This window comes from Oncorhynchus mykiss, chromosome 1 (assembly GCF_057628025.1).
Source record: "Oncorhynchus mykiss isolate SJ-2025 chromosome 1, ASM5762802v1, whole genome shotgun sequence".
Classification (NCBI taxonomy): Eukaryota; Metazoa; Chordata; class Actinopteri; order Salmoniformes; family Salmonidae; genus Oncorhynchus; species Oncorhynchus mykiss.
Window position 1 is genome coordinate 14,435,073 of NC_143022.1, and position 17,104 is coordinate 14,452,176.

General features: G+C 44.3%; 2 protein-coding genes across 3 annotated transcripts in view; one reads left to right on the forward strand and one right to left on the reverse strand.

The window, feature by feature from the left end:
* Positions 1 to 337: 337 nt before the first annotated feature.
* zfyve9b (zinc finger, FYVE domain containing 9b) lies at positions 338 to 13,751 on the forward strand. Its single transcript, XM_021623328.3, has 16 exons — positions 338 to 568; positions 4,110 to 4,930; positions 5,099 to 5,198; positions 5,332 to 5,543; positions 6,009 to 6,141; positions 6,561 to 6,683; positions 6,829 to 6,984; positions 7,831 to 8,055; positions 8,704 to 8,786; positions 8,991 to 9,095; positions 9,394 to 9,544; positions 11,552 to 11,632; positions 11,909 to 12,071; positions 12,364 to 12,469; positions 12,602 to 12,781; positions 13,067 to 13,751. The coding sequence occupies exons 1-16, from the start codon at positions 505 to 507 to the stop codon at positions 13,226 to 13,228; spliced, it is 2,865 nt and encodes a 954-aa protein (XP_021479003.2). The 5' UTR covers positions 338 to 504; the 3' UTR covers positions 13,229 to 13,751.
* A 937-nt stretch (positions 13,752 to 14,688) lies between these two features.
* Positions 14,689 to 17,104, reverse strand: part of elovl1b (ELOVL fatty acid elongase 1b) — a 29,368-nt gene continuing 26,952 nt past the window's right edge. For both annotated transcript variants that reach the window (XM_021623933.3, XM_021623850.3), the window contains exons 3-8: positions 16,791 to 16,981; positions 16,353 to 16,433; positions 16,082 to 16,138; positions 15,868 to 15,973; positions 15,597 to 15,733; positions 14,689 to 15,363 (exon numbers count right to left, since the gene is read on the reverse strand). In XM_021623933.3, the coding sequence (XP_021479608.1) occupies positions 15,037 to 15,363; positions 15,597 to 15,733; positions 15,868 to 15,973; positions 16,082 to 16,138; positions 16,353 to 16,433; positions 16,791 to 16,981 (899 nt within the window). In that variant the 3' untranslated portion in view covers positions 14,689 to 15,036. The remainder of the gene's footprint in view (positions 15,364 to 15,596; positions 15,734 to 15,867; positions 15,974 to 16,081; positions 16,139 to 16,352; positions 16,434 to 16,790; positions 16,982 to 17,104) is intronic.

Sequence of the window (17,104 nt, forward strand, 5' to 3'; positions counted from 1 at the left end):
TATTGTAGTATCAAGATGCATAGCTTTTCTTTGTCACTATATATTTAAATTCAGGTGTTGCCTTCAACTCAAGTAATTCATTCAACTCCAGCACAGCCTGACTTGGATGATAATATCACTGGTCAAAGATAATGGCCTTTCGTGGTTGTATTTTTAGACAAATGTTTTCTTTCTGAGGTTTCATGTACACATGACTTGTATTATGATTTAGACTTTAACCACTGGGATAAATACTTTTTAAATGTTTTATCAGGAATCATTAATTCCTATGTGCAGTAGACACTTGACTAGAAGTGAGGGCAAGATTTAGATCAAATTAAACTGGCTTGTGTGGTCTACTGTACATTGTACACTGGTTTAGAAAAGGACATATGAGGACATCCTTGAGTTCATTCAAGAAGACCTGCAGTGTATCAGGGGGGCAGAAGGAGAGGGGGGAATAGAGGGAAAACCTCCCTCTGATAGTGAGCAAGACTGTTTTATTTTCTTCGCTACTGTTACAAAATGTTGAAGTTCTTCAGTGCCCGGGACGATGAGAATGAAAGCCTCTTGGGTGCATTGACAGACGGTAAGGTTTTTAATTCTATTGTATAGAGATGCAAGATGTATTTCAATCAGGGGAAATTGTAGCTGATCTGCAATCATGCGTCTTGCTGCTCGCGACACATTCATAGAACGACAGATCGAGGCACAAGTGAGAATATTGTTCAGCCTATATGAATTACTGGAAAAATACGACTATTTTGGGGAATAGCGTGATAAAGATAATATTGTGCTTAATTACTCTGCAACATTTAATGAAGCGAGATGAGCAGCAAATGTCGCATTGCCGTGTTCGCTGGTTGAGGGGATTTAAAACAGTTGCACGTGTGCTGGATACTGAGTCACCGTACCGCAAACGCTCAGTCAGCTGAATAGGTTGGGCCCTATTGTTGTTTAGTAATCGTCAGCATGAATGGAAGGGTTGGGGTGCGATAACGGGGTTGAAGCTGCAATGCAGTTTTACCCCGAAAATAATTCACCAACGCCAGTAAAGGCTATGTGAAATTGTGCAATAGAGGTAATAACCAACCGAGGAGAGATCAATCACAGCATATCCCAAAATCTGAATTATGATTCCGATTTTCTCTCTCACCGTAATAACATTTTGGCGCATTTCAGTCGATAGTGAAGTAGATTTTTTAAACGATGTAGAATTACATTAATATTGTCTTAATTTGTGTTCTTGTCGTTATCCATTAATTATCTTGTCATTAAGCCTATAACTATTTGTATACACCTTGATTCATAATGTAGAATAATAATGCAGGCTATATAATCTAACATGCACCCCCTGAAAAATATATATATATTTTTTTTCTTCACAAAAGTAGTGCACTGGGCCTTTGCTAGTATTAGCGGACTGATATAGAAGTCTATAGTGCTGGCATTTTTTTTGCGTGTGCAGTGGTTGTATAAGTAAGCAATAAGGCCAGAGTAGGTGTGGTATATGGCTAAGGGCTGTTGCAGAGTGCCTGGACACAGCCCTTAGCCATGATATATTGGCAATATACCACAAACCCCTGAAGTGCCTTCTTGCTATTATAAACTGGTTTCCAACATAATTAGAGCAGTAAAAATACATGTTTTGTCATACCCGTGGTATACAGTCTCATATATAATGGCTGTCAGCCAATCAGCATTCAGGGCTCGAATCACCCAGTTTATAATTGAGAACAGTATCTTGTAGGATTCAATAGTTAGAATTGTAAGAGTTATTGCCTTGTCCCTTATCTGCAATTGTCATTCTAATGTGATCTAGAAAGAACAAAACCCTGTCCTCAAACATTTACATCAAAAGGTTCAAAGTTATGGGCAAGACACAAAATGTCCACATCAAATTAAATATTTTTCTTAATCAAATTATGTGGAAAACAACCACTTTTTGTGCAGTACTAATTTACCATCCTTACAAACCACTTAATGTAAGTGTACATTACTGTATTGTACATAGGCTGGTCATCTAGGGTTGTACCTGCAGGCTTTTCATCACAATGAAGGAAAATAATGCACAGTGCATTAATTGAGTACATTGAGCCATCAAGTGGTTTGTGATGATGTGATGTGAGGATGTGGCTCAGTTGTTAGTTTTATACAGATACAGATAATTATCAGACTGAAGTTACAAATGCTGGTAAACACTCAAATACATTGTTTACATTTTTCACAAAAGTTGTACACTGGGCCTTTACCGGTCCTGTATTAGCAGACCGATAAAGATGTTTTCAGTCAACCATGGGCTGAATTTTTTATTTAACATTTATTTAACTGAAAAGTTAAATAAAAGTAACATTTATTCAAAAGTAGTGCACTTCATAGGGAATAGGGTCCCATTTGGGATGCAAGAAAAGCTTTCTCAAGGACGACAGTCAGCCACCAATTGTGCAAGTTCCCCCACTTAAAAAGTTGAGAGAGGCCTGTAATTTTCATCATTGGTACACTTCCACTATGACAGACAAAATGAGAAAAATAATCCAGAAAATCACATTGTAGGATTTTTAATTAATTTATTAGCTAATTATGGTGGAAAATAAGTATTTGGTCACCTACAAACAAGCAAGATTTCTGGCTCTCACAGACCTGTAACTTCTTCTTTAAGAGGCTCCTCTGTCCTCCACTCGTTACCTGTATTAATGGCACCTGTTTGAACTTGTTATCAGTATAAAATACACCTGTCCACAACCTCAAACAGTCACACTCCAAACTCCACTATGGCCAAGACCAAAGAGCTGTCAAAGGACACCAGAAACAAAATTGTAGACCTGCACCAGACTGGGAAGACTGAATCTGCAATAGGTAAGCAGCCTGGTTTGAAGAAATCAACTGTGGGAGCAATTATTAGGAAATGGAAGACCTACAAGACCACTGATAATCTCCCTTGATCTGGGGCTCCACGCAAGATCTCACCCCTTGGGGTCAAAATGATCACAAGAACGGTGCATTTGGATGATCCAGAAGAAGATTGGGAGAATGTCATATGGTCAGATGGAACCAAAATATAACTTTTTGGTAAAAACTAAAATCGTCTTGTTTGGAGGACAAAGAATGCTGAGTTGCATCCAAAGAACATAATACCTACTGTGAAGCATGGGGGTGGAAACATCATGCTTTGGGGCTGTTTTTCTGCAAAGGGACCAGGAGGACTGATCCGTGTAAAGGAAAGAATAAATGGGGCCATGCATCGTGAGATTTTGAGTGAAAACCTCCTTCCATCAGCAAGGGCATTGAAGATGAAACGTGGCTGGGTCTTTCAGCATGACAATGATCCCAAACACACCGCCCGGACAACGAAGGAGTGGCTTCGTAAGAAGCATTTCAACGTCCTGGAGTGGCCTAGCCAGTCTCCAGATCTCAACCCCATAGAAAATCTTTGGAGGGAGTTGAAAGTCCGTGTTGCCCAGCAACAGCCCCAAAACATTCACTGCTCTAGAGGAGATCTGCATGGAGGAATGGGCCAAAATACCAGCAACAGTGTGTGAAAACATTGTGAAGACTTACAGAAAACATTTGACCACTGTCATTGCCAACAAAGGGTATATAACAAAGTATTGAGATAAACTTTTGAATATTGACCAAATACTTATTTTCCACCATAATTTGCAAATAAATCCATAAAAAATCCTACAATGTGATTTTCTGGATATTTTTTTTTCTCATTTTGTCTGTCATAGTAGAAGTGTACCTATGATGAAAATTACAGGCCTCTCTCATATTTTTAAGTGGGAGTTATATCACAATTGGTGGCTGACTAAATACTTTTTTGCCCCACTGTATATATAGATCTGGTTCAACCTATTAGATGTGACAAGATAAATGGCCAAGTACCACCTAGGAACACAGCCCGTCAAATCTGGGGTCATGGTCATCGAATGTGTGTGTGTGTGTGTGTGTGTGTGTGCAAGCATACAACGAACGCTTTTGTGAGTGTATGTATGCGCTTGTGGACTGAATGTTTTATGTTCCTTATAGCCTGTTTTTTCTCTCGGCGTGAAGCAGAATGTCTTTGTCAGGTTCATTTGACGTTTCTCTTCCAATGGTTTTGATCTGCATCCACATCTTTGTATGAACAGATGAATCGGATGCTCCGTCTCTGATGGATGCTAAGCACCACTGGCTCCACAGACCCTGTCTGCTGATGCTCGAAGATGGTGATGTCACAAAGCCAGGACAGCTGGGCTGTGGTCACATCGGATCAGAGTCCCCTGCAAAATCCAAAATCCCAGGGGCGACAAAAGAGGGTCCCATTTCCCAACTAGAGACCCCCGCTCAGAGGCTGATGAGACAGCTGGAGGAGGGGAACTGCGCTGTGACAACTCTCTCCACATGGCATTTCGGGAAGGCCTCCACCCCTTTGATGCTCATACCCTCCAAAGTGCCAGAGGTGGAGATGAAGGAGGAGAAGAAGAGGCCTCAGCTGCCCTCCTTCAAGGAGGACTCTGTGGTTGAGGAGAAGGAGCTGGAAGAGAGTGAACGTAAGCTGCAGGACTCACCCAGTGGCTCAGATGGCATAGGTCCTGACCTGGACGCCACGTCTGATCGTCCTGTGGAGGAGCTCTATGAAGGCAGCCAGACCCAGGGGCCCAGACTGGGGCTTCAGAACCAGACCAAAGCCAACGGGCTAACTAATGATGTGACTAATGCCAACAGAGCACAGGTAGACAGTGAAGAGGGAGCTGTGGGGGACTGCACGCCTTCCCCTATGTCTCCGTCAGTGGATCCAGACAATGAGCTACAGGCCGGCCCCACAGGCATTCTGTCCAGGGAGCGAGGCACTATCCTGGGGGAGGTGGCCCCCGTGTGGGTCCCTGACGCCCATACGCTGGTCTGTATGATGTGTGAAGTCAGGTTCACCTTCACAAAGAGAAGGCACCACTGCCGCGCCTGTGGCAAGGTGAGGGTCTTACACTACTTGGTTGTATTTAAATTAAGAAGGGATTGCATGTTTGTCTATGGTCTCTTGTCCCTGAGAAAGGAGGCTGACCCCGTTAGTGTGTGTGTGTGTGTGTGCGTGCGTGCGTGCGTGCGTGCGTGCGTATGTGCGTGCTTGTGTGTCCTACAGGTATTCTGTTCAGTGTGCTCCGGTCTGAAGTTCCGACTAACACACCTGGATGGGAAGGAGGGGCGTGTCTGTGTCTCCTGTCACTCAACTCTAGTGAAAGGTGAGTATCACCTGACAACACTGTTACCATGACACTACAGGCAACAACGGTGTTTTACACAGTTCATTGGTGCAACATGCAGAAACATGTTCCTGTCAATATTATTGACACTCTCTCTTGTTATTTTATTTAGGAACCCCTCCCAGGGGGAGACGGAGGGTGTGGTTTGCTGATGAAATCCTATCCAATGAGAAATCAGACTCTGCTCCTTGTACACCAATCAGAGGCCCCACCTTCTCACCGCTATTATTGAGGAGAAGTATAGCTGCTACAATCAGAAGCGCCACTGGCTCACCACAGACCAGCAGGAGGACACCAATAGCACAGGGGCCGCCCCTGCTCAATGTATGTAACAAACCATTGTCAGACAAGACTCATTTCATGCCATTGATTTCAAATGAACATAAAATAGCTAAGGATGTGCTCACATGTAGTGTACTATCAGTCTTTCTGTTGATACCTTTGATATCCATAACCCAAAGTAATCTATAAGCTCTCTCTCTCTTTCCTTCCTCCTCCCTCTCTCCTCTTCCTTGGGGCAGCAGGTAGCCGAGAGCCTCAAGGCTAGAGAAGTGGGTCGTTGCTGGTTCTAATCCCATGTCTGACAGGGGGACATCTGATTGAGAGTGTCCTAGATGCCATCGCCTGCAGTTGTGGCCTTGAGCGAGGCACTTAACCCCTAAAGTGCTCACTGGTGTGGTACTAGTAGCTGCCCACTGCTCCAGCCACTGTGTGTGTGTGTGGTACAACAGAAGACCAATGTCTGTCTTGTATGGATGAATAAAGTTTTCTTCTCCCCTCTCCGTATAGCCTCTGCAGGAGGTGTGTGGGCCCTGTGGCTGGGGTACAGCAACCCTGGTCAGTAGCCACATCAGTAGCTCTGCCAACCTCATTCCACTGGATGGCCTCCCTCCCATCCTCACCTCTACTGGAGTCAAAGGAGGTACAACCAGGCTACCAACACTGGAGATGCTTACCGCTAGCTCACTTTAGCTAACCGCTAACTCACAACCCTTATCCTATGAGGACCGGTGCCTGCTGGTTTTATGTTATACCTGATATTTAATTGCAGACACCTGGTGTCCCAGGTCTAAATCAGTCCCCAATTAGAAGGGAACAACAAAAAAACGCAGTGGAACTGGACCTGGCTTCGAGGTTGAGTTTGAGGGTCATAGGGTTAGGTAGTCAGCTACAGGATATGCAGAAGGCTAGCCCACTGTACTGGGATTGTCATAGCGTTAGGTAGTTAGCTACTGGAGATGCTAATGGCTGGCTAGTTCACTGTACTGGGATTGTCAAATGGACACTTCTTTTGAATAGTTTCTAAGGATGTCTAGGTCACCGTTTCATCTGTCTCACCAGACTACACGGTGGAGGAAAGGCCCTCTGAGAGGGTTCTCATCCAGGACCTGGAGAGCGGCAGGCCAAACTCCCTGGTCTTTGTCCTCAATGCCAACCTACTGGCCATGGTCAAGCTAGTCAACTGTATGTGACATTTTTTCTCAACAGTCAACCTTTTTTCAGTTATTGACACTGTGTGACACCCTGTTTTCATCTTAGCTCACTATAGAATCATTCAAGTCACATGTAACCTCACATTGAAGCGCTACCTCTCATTGGCTTTCCCCAGATGTAAACAGGAAGTGCTGGTGTGTGACGTCGAAGGGCATGCACGCGGTGGGCCAGGTGGAAGTGGTGGTGCTGCTGCAATGTCTGCCTGAAGAGAAGAGCTTCCCCAAAGACATCTTCAGCCACTTTATACAGCTCTACAGGGACGCCCTCACAGGTGAGACTGGCATTGACGTGGTCTGGCAAGTTAGCTACCATTGATCAGCACTGGATTGAGCTCTGAAGCAGGTCTTGAAAGAGTCCCATTTTCCTTCCATTTTACATTTTAGTCATTTGGCAGATATCCAGAGGGATTTACAATTAGTACATTCATCTTAAGATAGCTAGGTCAGACAACAACACATCACAATAGTATCAAGTACATTTTCCCTCAACATAGTAGTTATCAACAAAGTCAGTGTTAGTGGGATGGGTGCACCATGAAGGTTAATTAAGATACTCTTCAAAGAGGTAGGGTTTCGAAAGATGGGCAGGGACTCCGACTTTAGGGAGAAGCTGGTTCCACCATTGGGGTGCCAGCACAGAGATCAGCTTTGACTGGGCTGAGCGGGAGCTTTCGTGCCTTAGGGGTGTGAGGGACCAAGAGACCAGAGGTGGCGGAACTGAGTTGGGATGTAGGGTTTTTAAGCCTGAAAGCTTCTCCACCAAATGGACTTCCAGCCAACTTGACACAACTGTGGGAAGCATTGGAGTCAACATGGGCCATCGTTCCTGTGGAACTCTTTCGACACCTTGAAAAATCCATACCCAGACAAATTGAGGCTGTTCTGAGGGCAACTCAATATTAGGAAGGTGTTCCTAATGTTTTGTACAGTCATTGATTATCTTTCCCTCCCTCCATCTTTATTTTTCCCTCCATCTCTCTCTCTCGCTCTCTCTCTCTCTCTCTCTCTCTTTCTCTCTTTTTCTCTTTCTTTCTCTCTCTCTCTCTTTCTCTCTCTCTCTCGTTCGCTCCCCCTCTCCGCCTCTCTCTTTCTCTTTCTCCCCCTCTCTCTTTCTGCAGGCAAGGTACTGAGCCACCTGGGTCTCTCCCAGTTCTCCAGTAGTTTCCTGGGCTGTGAGGAGCATGCAGGATTCCTCTGGGTGCGCCCCACCCTCCAGTCCCTGCAGGGTCTCCCTATGCCCAACCAGCCCTTTCTCTTTGGCCTGCTGATCCACCGGGCTGAGGTGCCCTGGGCCAAGGCTTTCCCCCTGCGCCTCATGCTCAGATTGGGGGCTGAGTACAGATGTGAGTCAGCGCTCTGGAGGCAGGAGAGAGATGTGTGGCTGGAGAGAGAGAGAGAGAGAGAGAGAGAGAGAGAGAGAGAGAGAGAGAGAAAGATAGACCCCACAGACCACATTGAGCCCCAGGACAATAACACAACCCAGGACAACAACCCAACCAAATCAGGAGAAAACAAAAAGATAATTACTTGACACATTGGAAAGAATTAACAAAAAAACCTGAGCAAACTAGAATGCTATTTGGCCCTAAACAGAGAGTACACAGTAGCATAATACCTGACCACCGTGACTGACCCACAATGAAGGAAATATTTGACTATGTACAGACTCAGTGAGCAAAGGCAGACCTGGCTCATCCCATATCTATTGGGGGAAATACCACAGTGTGCCATCATAGCAGCAAGATTTGTGACCTGTTGTCACAAGAAAAGGGCAACTAGTGAATAACAAACACCATTGTTAATACAACCTATATTAATGGGAGTTTGTGTGTGTGAGAGAGTGAGAGAGAGAGATAGTGAGAGAGAGAATATGTGTGTGAGTAAGTGAGAGAGAAAGTGTGTGTGCACCTGTATGCATCAGAGACACAGTGTGCAGCTTTTGACGGCCACGTCCAGTGTCATCCCATTAAGGCGTTCCTCTCCCTTTCCAGTTTACCCCTGTCCTCTGTACAGCGTGCGCTTCAGGAAGGCTCTGTTTGGGGAAACCGGCCACACCATCATGAGACTACTAGTAGTAAGTATTTTGCCTCTCATTACACTAACAACAATCAACACCAAGGTTGTGTTCATTAGGGCACACCGTACCAAAGTGTTTTACAACGGAAAATGAATGGAGCGTTTTTTACTGGACGAGTTCAGAAAATCCCTCTCTGTTTAGGTCTGTTTTCTTCCATTTGGGGCCTAATGAATCACACATTTTTGCCTCATTGCTTACCAGGACTTCAGGAATTACCGGTACACTCTGCCAGTGGTGCCTGGACTCACTGTAGATCTGGAAGCTCAGAGGACCTGCATTAAAATCCCTACCAACAGCTATGATGAGGTACAGGCAAACCATGAAGCAGCACTTGGTTACGCTTTATAATAACTGTAATGAATACGGTGTTATAAATGCATATAAATTATAAAGAACTCCGTTATAAACAACTCTTTCAGCAATAGATCAAGGGTTGATATCAATCATGCCTCTCTTTCTACCCTTCCACCTCTCTCTCTCTCTCTCGCTCTCTCTCTACCCCTATCTTTCACCTCTCAATTAAATTCAAGGGGCACGGGAAACATGTGTATACATTACCAAAGCAAGTGAAATAGATAATAGAAAATCTCTCTCTCTTTCTCAGCTGATGAAGGCTTTGAATAAGTCCAATGAGCATGTGCTGGCCATGGGGGCCAGCTTCAACGTGGCGGCAGACTCCCACCTCATCTGTGTTCAGGGGGACGATGGCGAGTACCAGACCCAGGCCATCAGCATCCACAATCAGCCTCGCAAAGGTGGGAGCGCCCCTAGAATCAACAGAGGGCGATGTGAACTAGGGGAGACCTTAATCTCCCATGGGCATGTAATATTTAAAATTGTATATAACTGTCTTAATGTTGCTGGACATTAGCAGCAGCTAATGGGGATCCTTAATAAATACAAATACAAGTCTGAACAAATGATGCAAGATTTTACTTCTAGGTTGCAGAGATTATTAGGGAGACTGAGACAGAGTCCACTGCCTGTCCTGTAATCAAAGAGAACCACCAGTAGAGAAGGAATGCTACACAGCAGCACATCACCTACAATCAGGGAGAGAGAGATTATGGTACAGAGATGTAATACTGACTGCCACATAACATCCACCATGTATCTGTCCTTTGACAGCCGAGGGAAAATCGTATGTATGATTTGCAATGTTTTTAAACGCGCTCACTGCAAGAACTGTGCCACTGGAGCTACCACTGGAGGGCAATGTGGTGTCATGTGAGAGGGTGAAAGATACAGGTGGAGAAAGCTTAGTTCTGTCATTATTTTTGGTTTGTCCAACTGTAATATTGAAGGTGTTTATATACTAAACTCAGCAAAAAAATCCAAATAACTTCACAGATCTTCATTGTAAAGGGTTTAAACACTGTTTCCCATGCTTGTTCACTGAACCTTAAACAATTAATGTACATGCGCCTGTGGAACGGTCGTTAAGACACTAACAGCTTACAGAAGGTAGGCAATTAAGGTCACAGTTATGAAAACTTCGGACACTAAAGAGGCCTCCCTACTAACTTTAAAAACACCAAAAGAAAGATGCCCAGGGTCCCTGCTCATCTGCATGAACGTGCCTTAGGCATGCTACAAGGAGGCATGAGGACTGCAGATGTGGCAAGGGAAATAAATTGCAATGTCCGTACTGTGAGACGCATAAAACAGCGCTACAGGGAGACAGGACGGACAGCTGATCATCCTCGTAGTGGCAGACCACGTGTAACAACACCTGCACAGGATCGATACATCCGAACATGATGGCAAAAACAACTGCCAGAGTTGCACCAGGAACGCACAATCCCTCCATCAGTGCTCAGACTGTCCGCAATAGGCTGAGAGAGGCTGGACTGAGGGCTTGTAGGCCTGTTGTAAAGCCAGGTCCTCACCAGACATCAACGGCAACAACAATCGCCTATTGGCACAAGCCCATCGTCGCTGGATCAGACAGGACTGGCAAAACATGCTCTTCACTGATGAGTCGCGGTTTTGTCACACCAGGGTTGAGGGCCGGATTCGCGTTCATCGTAGAAGGAATGAGCGTTACACCGAGGCCTGTACTCTGGAGCGGGATCGTTTTGGAGGTGGAGGGTCCGTCATGGTCTGGGGCGGTGTGTCACAGCATCATTGGACGGAGCTTGTTGTCATTGCAGGCAATCTCAACGCGGTGCGTTGCAGGGAGAACATCCTCCTCCCTCATGTGGTACCCTTCCTGCAGGCTCATCCTGACATGACCCTCCAGAATGACAATGCCACCAGCCATACTGCTCGTTCTGTGCGTGATTTCCTGCAAGACAAGAATGTCAGTGTTCTGCCATGGCCAATGAAGAGCCCGGATCTCAATCCCATTGATCACGCCTGGGACCTGTTGGATCGGAGGGTGAGGGCTAGGGCCATTCCCCCAAATAAGTCTTGCAATGCCTTGGTGGAAGAGTGGGGTAACATCTCACAGCAAGAACTGGCAAATCTGGTGCAGTCCATGGGGAGGAGATGCACTGCAGTACTTAATGCAGCTGGTGGCCACACTGTTACTTTTGATTTTGAACCCTCCTTTGTTCAGGGACACATTATTCAATTTCTGTTAGTCACATGTTTGTGGAACTTGTTCAGTTTATGTCTCAGTTATTGAATCTCGTTATGTTCATACAAATATTTACACATGCCAAGTTTGCTAAAAAAATAAACACAGTTGACAGTGAAAGGACGTTTCTTTTTTTGTTAAGTTTACAAGTCAAGTGGTGATATGTGGTGTTTTGTTTCAGTTACTGGTTCCTGCTTTTTTTTGTTCAGTGGAGCCCTTAAAGCAGCATCAGGATATCTGGCCAAATCCAGCATCGTTGAAGGTACTGTCATCTGTGTGTATCTTCATTTAGATCTGGAACATTACCTTACTAATCATTTTCATCTATTCACATACAGAAATAGTCTTATTAAGAGAGCATTACTACTAGCTTTCATCCTAAATAGGATTTCCTTATTTAGAGTCTCTCAATGTTTGTGTGTATGTGTGTGTCCATGTGCACTTAAGGTGTGTGTGGCTGTATGTATGTGCAGGTGAGTGTGCGTGTCCTTGTTGCTGTCTGTGTGTGTTTTTGCTGTATTGCTGTCCCTCTCTCCAGATGGGCTGATGGTGCAGATCACCGTGGAGACCATGGTGGAGCTTCGCCGGTCGCTACGGGAGATGAAAGACTACAACATTTCCTGTGGGCGGATCGACCAATCAGACAGCCAAGAGCATGTCCAGGTCCAATGGCAAGAGAAAGAATGCACTGTAAACAAGGGGTAATGGTTTGGTCATTACATCTGCCCTGATCAGTGTTCCATGGCTAGTTCTGTAGTCTATCATTATACTACCTTTAACCTCTCACTAACCCTAACCCACTGTCGTTTCATCCAGTCTCCAAGTCTGTCTCAGACCTGTGAGCCCCCTGCCCATTAACCACTCTATCGATGTAGGCTACTCTTTATCGTTGCCTGCAACTTTGTATTACCCTGTGTGTGTGTGTGTGTGTGTGTGTGTGTGTGTGTGTGTGTGTGTGTGTGTGTGTGTGTGTGTGTGTGTGTTTCCCCCCAGGGTTATTAGCCCCATTGATGGCAAGTCCATGGAGTCCATCAGCAGTATCAAGATGTTCCAGAAGTCTGAGTACAAGGCCAATGGAAAGGTCATCCGCTGGACAGAGGTTAACCCCAGCCTTTGGACCAAACAATATCTAGGGAATATCTAGGACACATCTAACCACTAGTCTTGACTCCTACTCAAAGCCTCTTTATTACTGTATTCTGTAAGTGCATTGTTGTCTTGTGTCCTTCAGGTGTTCTCCTTACAGAAGGGGGGTCATCCTAAGAGCCAGGGTGACCACCATACAGAACACAGCAGGCTCACAGAGAGACTGGCCCGGGCATTCTGCCTGGCACTGGGCCCACACCTCAAGTTGCTGAAGGAGGATGGTATGGCTAAGCTGGGGCTGCGCGTCACGCTGGACTCCCACCAGGTGAGGGCGCCATTGGCTAGGATGAAGATACTGCACGTAGGTCATTGGCCAATTTAGACCTTTGAGGAAATGTAATCTTTGAAATTGTATATCACTTTATTCCCGCCTGACTTCAATAGTTGTAATACTTCTTGAATGACTAATATGTGAGTGGTTGACCACCTTTTTAATATAAAGTTATTCTTTATTTAAATAGTGATCGGATATAGGCCTGCATAATATTACCAAAGCTAGCAGTTGAACCCATAGATGTGTAGTGGTTAACATCGCTTTTCCATGTTCCAGGTGGGGTTTGTGGCCGGCAGTAATGGCCTGCCCCTCCCAGCCCCGTACCTCAAAGCCCTGGAAACAGTGCTGATCCCCATCATCCACAGCAGGGGGCGCAAGAGGAGCGAAGAACCCTTAGTCATGGAGCTCATTTTCTATATCCTGGAGAACATTTCCTAGGGGAAAGGGGGTCAAAGTGCACACACTCATCCCCACATCATCCTCTCTCCTGGTTCTCCATTTGTGCTGGTGTGAGTTCGATAGCTTCAAAACAGCATTGGTTGGAGGAGTAAGCTCTTTCATGGGACACAGTAACTCGCCTCCAGGATATATGTCTCAGCCAGCCTATAAGAACGGGTGGCTGGATGGTAAGGGGTCTGACTCACCAAAGCTCACCCTGCCTTGGCCTCTGCAGCAGTAAATATTACATGGCTTGAGAATGGTACATTTCTGTATATTTTCAATAAATACCCATATTTTGAGAATGCCTTTAAACTGGGGGCTTATTCCGTTCCAGTGGGAAAATGAGAATGACTTGAAATGTTATTTACCAGTAGACCTGTAGCTAGCTGTTTGATGCAAACTGAATTCATTCATGTTTAATAACGTTTTAAAATTCGGATGTATTTTAATTCCTCTCGATTACCCCCAAAATGCTTTACAGTCAACCTAGGGTGAATAAACATGAACACAAAGGACATCATACAAGGATTTGTCAAACATTGTTTGAAATGCTTGTGGAAATCAAGGTATAAAGTTCAATTTTCCGTCAGGATCAGTATCCGAGCAGATGTAAGGAGACAATGTCCACCTTTATTTACAGTGTCAAGGTCTCACAAAAACGCTTTGAAAGAAGCACCATAATGTTGCTCTGTCATGACAAGCAGGTCATTTACCAACTCATTGAGGTTGTTGGACTTACAGCCCTGTGAAGTAAGAATGGCATTAGCCTTGACACGTCATAGATACTGTAGACATTTCCAGACAGTCATTACCATTAGAGGTTGTGTCGTTGGCATTATTAGGTAATTTACAGTACACATGTCACCAGCTCAAAGTCAAACTCATATACCGGTATTATGTGTTTGCCCTAGTCCAACCCTGAACCAGGCCCCTCCCCCACACGAAGAGCTGTGGGTTGGGTGAACAATGACGAGTGAGAAAGTTACAGAGGGTCAAAGATAATGCCAAGACATCAAATTTCCCGTTTTTGGAAAAGCGATTAGCATGTCTGTATGATCTTTGACCCTCTGTAACTTTCACACATCATTATTCACAATTAATTCAGGATTATTGATAATCATGGTAGCATTATCCATAATCAAGTGTTTAGAAACATATTCTATTCTTATTTACAATAAAAATGACAATACATTATTTACCATTCCTTTCTATTGGGCACAAAATAATCTGACACACAATCAAAAACTGCAAATCCATCCAACAAGTTTGTAGAGTCACAAGCTTGATGTGGTCATTGTGTGCTAGGAATATGGGACCAAATACTAAACTTTTGACTACTTTATTTACAATAATCTTTAGAGGTGTCAATTTTGAACCTTACCTTTTTTAGAAAAAAAAAGAGTGTTACTTGTTAAACAAAATCTCTTTCTTTTAGTATAAAATAATATAATTTCCCATTTTTTTTGTATACAATATAGCTCAGTATTTTTATTATTTATTTTATATAGTCATTATTGCTCATCTTTATCATAGGTGGCAACATCAGTAAAGAGATAACATCAGGTCATAGCATGTCTCTTCATAAATTGTGTTCCATAGTAAGTTCAGTTTAAAAAAAAAACAAAAAAACGAAATGTGGGACCCCAACCGCAGAAGTCATTGACCTCGTCATTTCCCCAGCTTTTTGTGCTGAATAAAACTAAAAACGATCAGAAAATAAACATAACCAAAACAATCTTTGGAATCCACAGTAGTTTGTGCGGGATCTCGTATTCACGCGTCTCGGATGTTCTTTTCCGAAGACCCTAGGACTTCTTCATCTTGCCCGCATGGGCACTGCCATTTTCGTGGTGACTGGAACCATTGCTTGTGCCATTACTGTTACCTTTCTTGTGGTGCTTGCCATTGGCGACCATGGTGGTCCCGTTGGCCTTGCCGTTGAGGCCAGGCTTGGAGTCCTGCTTGGGCAACCGCTTTCCCTTCACATATGCCTGGTACCAGAAGTTGGAGAAGAGCACGAAGAAGAAGGTACCATACATCCAGATGAGGTGGATGAACAGGGGGACCTGGTAGTCACAGCTGTCCATGAAGTAATACTGGGTGACGTGGAGGGACACCATCACAAACTGAACCTGTTGGTGAAATGAAGAGGAACAAATCGCATATGGAGAAGAATGTTCTGAAGTGGCACAGCTATTGCACTGATCAATAATGGTATCTCACACTAATTATTTTACTACTTTAGTATATTGCATTTTTTTAACTAGTACAGATCACCTTTTAGAGAAACAACAAAAAATTGTTGTACAAATTTATACTGGAAATGACAATGTCATAAACATCCATTCAAATTAAGAAAACATACCAGTTGGATGGCGGTCATGTACTTCTTCCACCAGAGGAACTTTTGGAAGCGTGGTCCAGCCGCAGACAGGCCGTAGTAAGAGTACATGATGACGTGGACGATGCAATTCACCATGGCATGGAAAGAGCCTATTCCCCCTGAGGTAAAACACACAGAACACTTCAAACCAACCCTGCCCATATTCCACTGGATCCACCAACAACATACCTTTGTCTACTGCAAATAGAATTGTCTTCCCACCATTTTACAATACCAAATATTGTGGACTCACCGGGAGCTAAACTGACACCCCACCACCAGGTCCAGGGCATGAAAGAGTGGTGGAAGACGTGCAGGAAGGTGATCTGGCCATGTTTCTTCCTCAGAACGAAAAACACCTGACCCAACGAGAGAAACGTGTCAAATACAACTACGATGGCCATTACATGAACAGGTGGGAAAGACTGAAGAGATGCAAATCTGTAGGAAATAATCTGAAGTCTTACCGTGTCCAAGAGCTCAATGAATTTGGAGAACAAGAATAACCAGGCCACTCGAACCATCTAGTGAGGGAACACAGCACACCATGCAAACGTGAGAAATTGGACAAAACAGCCTATTAATAGTAATCTAAAGATAGTATTGTCACAGTGGATCAGTAGGAATATCCTAAGAATGTGTATCTTGTCTTGCATACTTTCTTTCAAAGATGATGCATCTCATGACCATCACGGGGGAGGGGGGGGACCATGTGTGAAGCAAAGACTCAAGACTTACTCTAAGGCCTTGGGGGCTGTCCGAGTAATCAACGGCGTCACATCTCCATGTGTATGTCGTGGCCCAGCCTGACATCAAGAACTAAAAAGACAAGAGAACAAATTGAGACAAACAGATACTGTAGCTACCGGTAGTCAAACTAGATTGTAAAGAAGCCATACTGTTATTAACATAAGCAAGTGTATATTGACTATATGGGTCATCTTCTACATGTAAATCTCAATCTAGGCAATGGTTCCTTTAGCTAGTGTTCCAATTATCCAGCACACTCTGGCCATGTATGGCAATAACCCATTCAGACAGAGCTGCCACATACCAAACACCAAATACACTGCTAGGGAAAAGACTGGCTCCAAGTCCTGTAGAGATGCCTCTCAAAATAACCAATCAAGAACCCCGATCTTTGAGAGACAAGAGATTTGCATAATAGTGTTTCACCTCATAGACAATAAAGGCGTTCAATGCCACCATGGAGAAGTTGTAAGTGATCATGGCCTCCTTGAGTTGGAAGGGCTTGCGGTTGGCCATGAAGCGAGGCCCAGCAACCAGCACGAAGAAGATGTAGGTCAGCAAGATGGCCGACATGTTCACCGGACTCCCCATGAGTGGGTAACTCCATAGTCGCGGGTCTGAGAAACAAAACATGAGCTGTAAAATAAACTACAAAACAGGTTTATGACCACAAAAAAAAAAAATACTTGCTTACAGCTTTCACGGTACACAAAGCAGAGGTATAGTTAAGTAATTCTCAC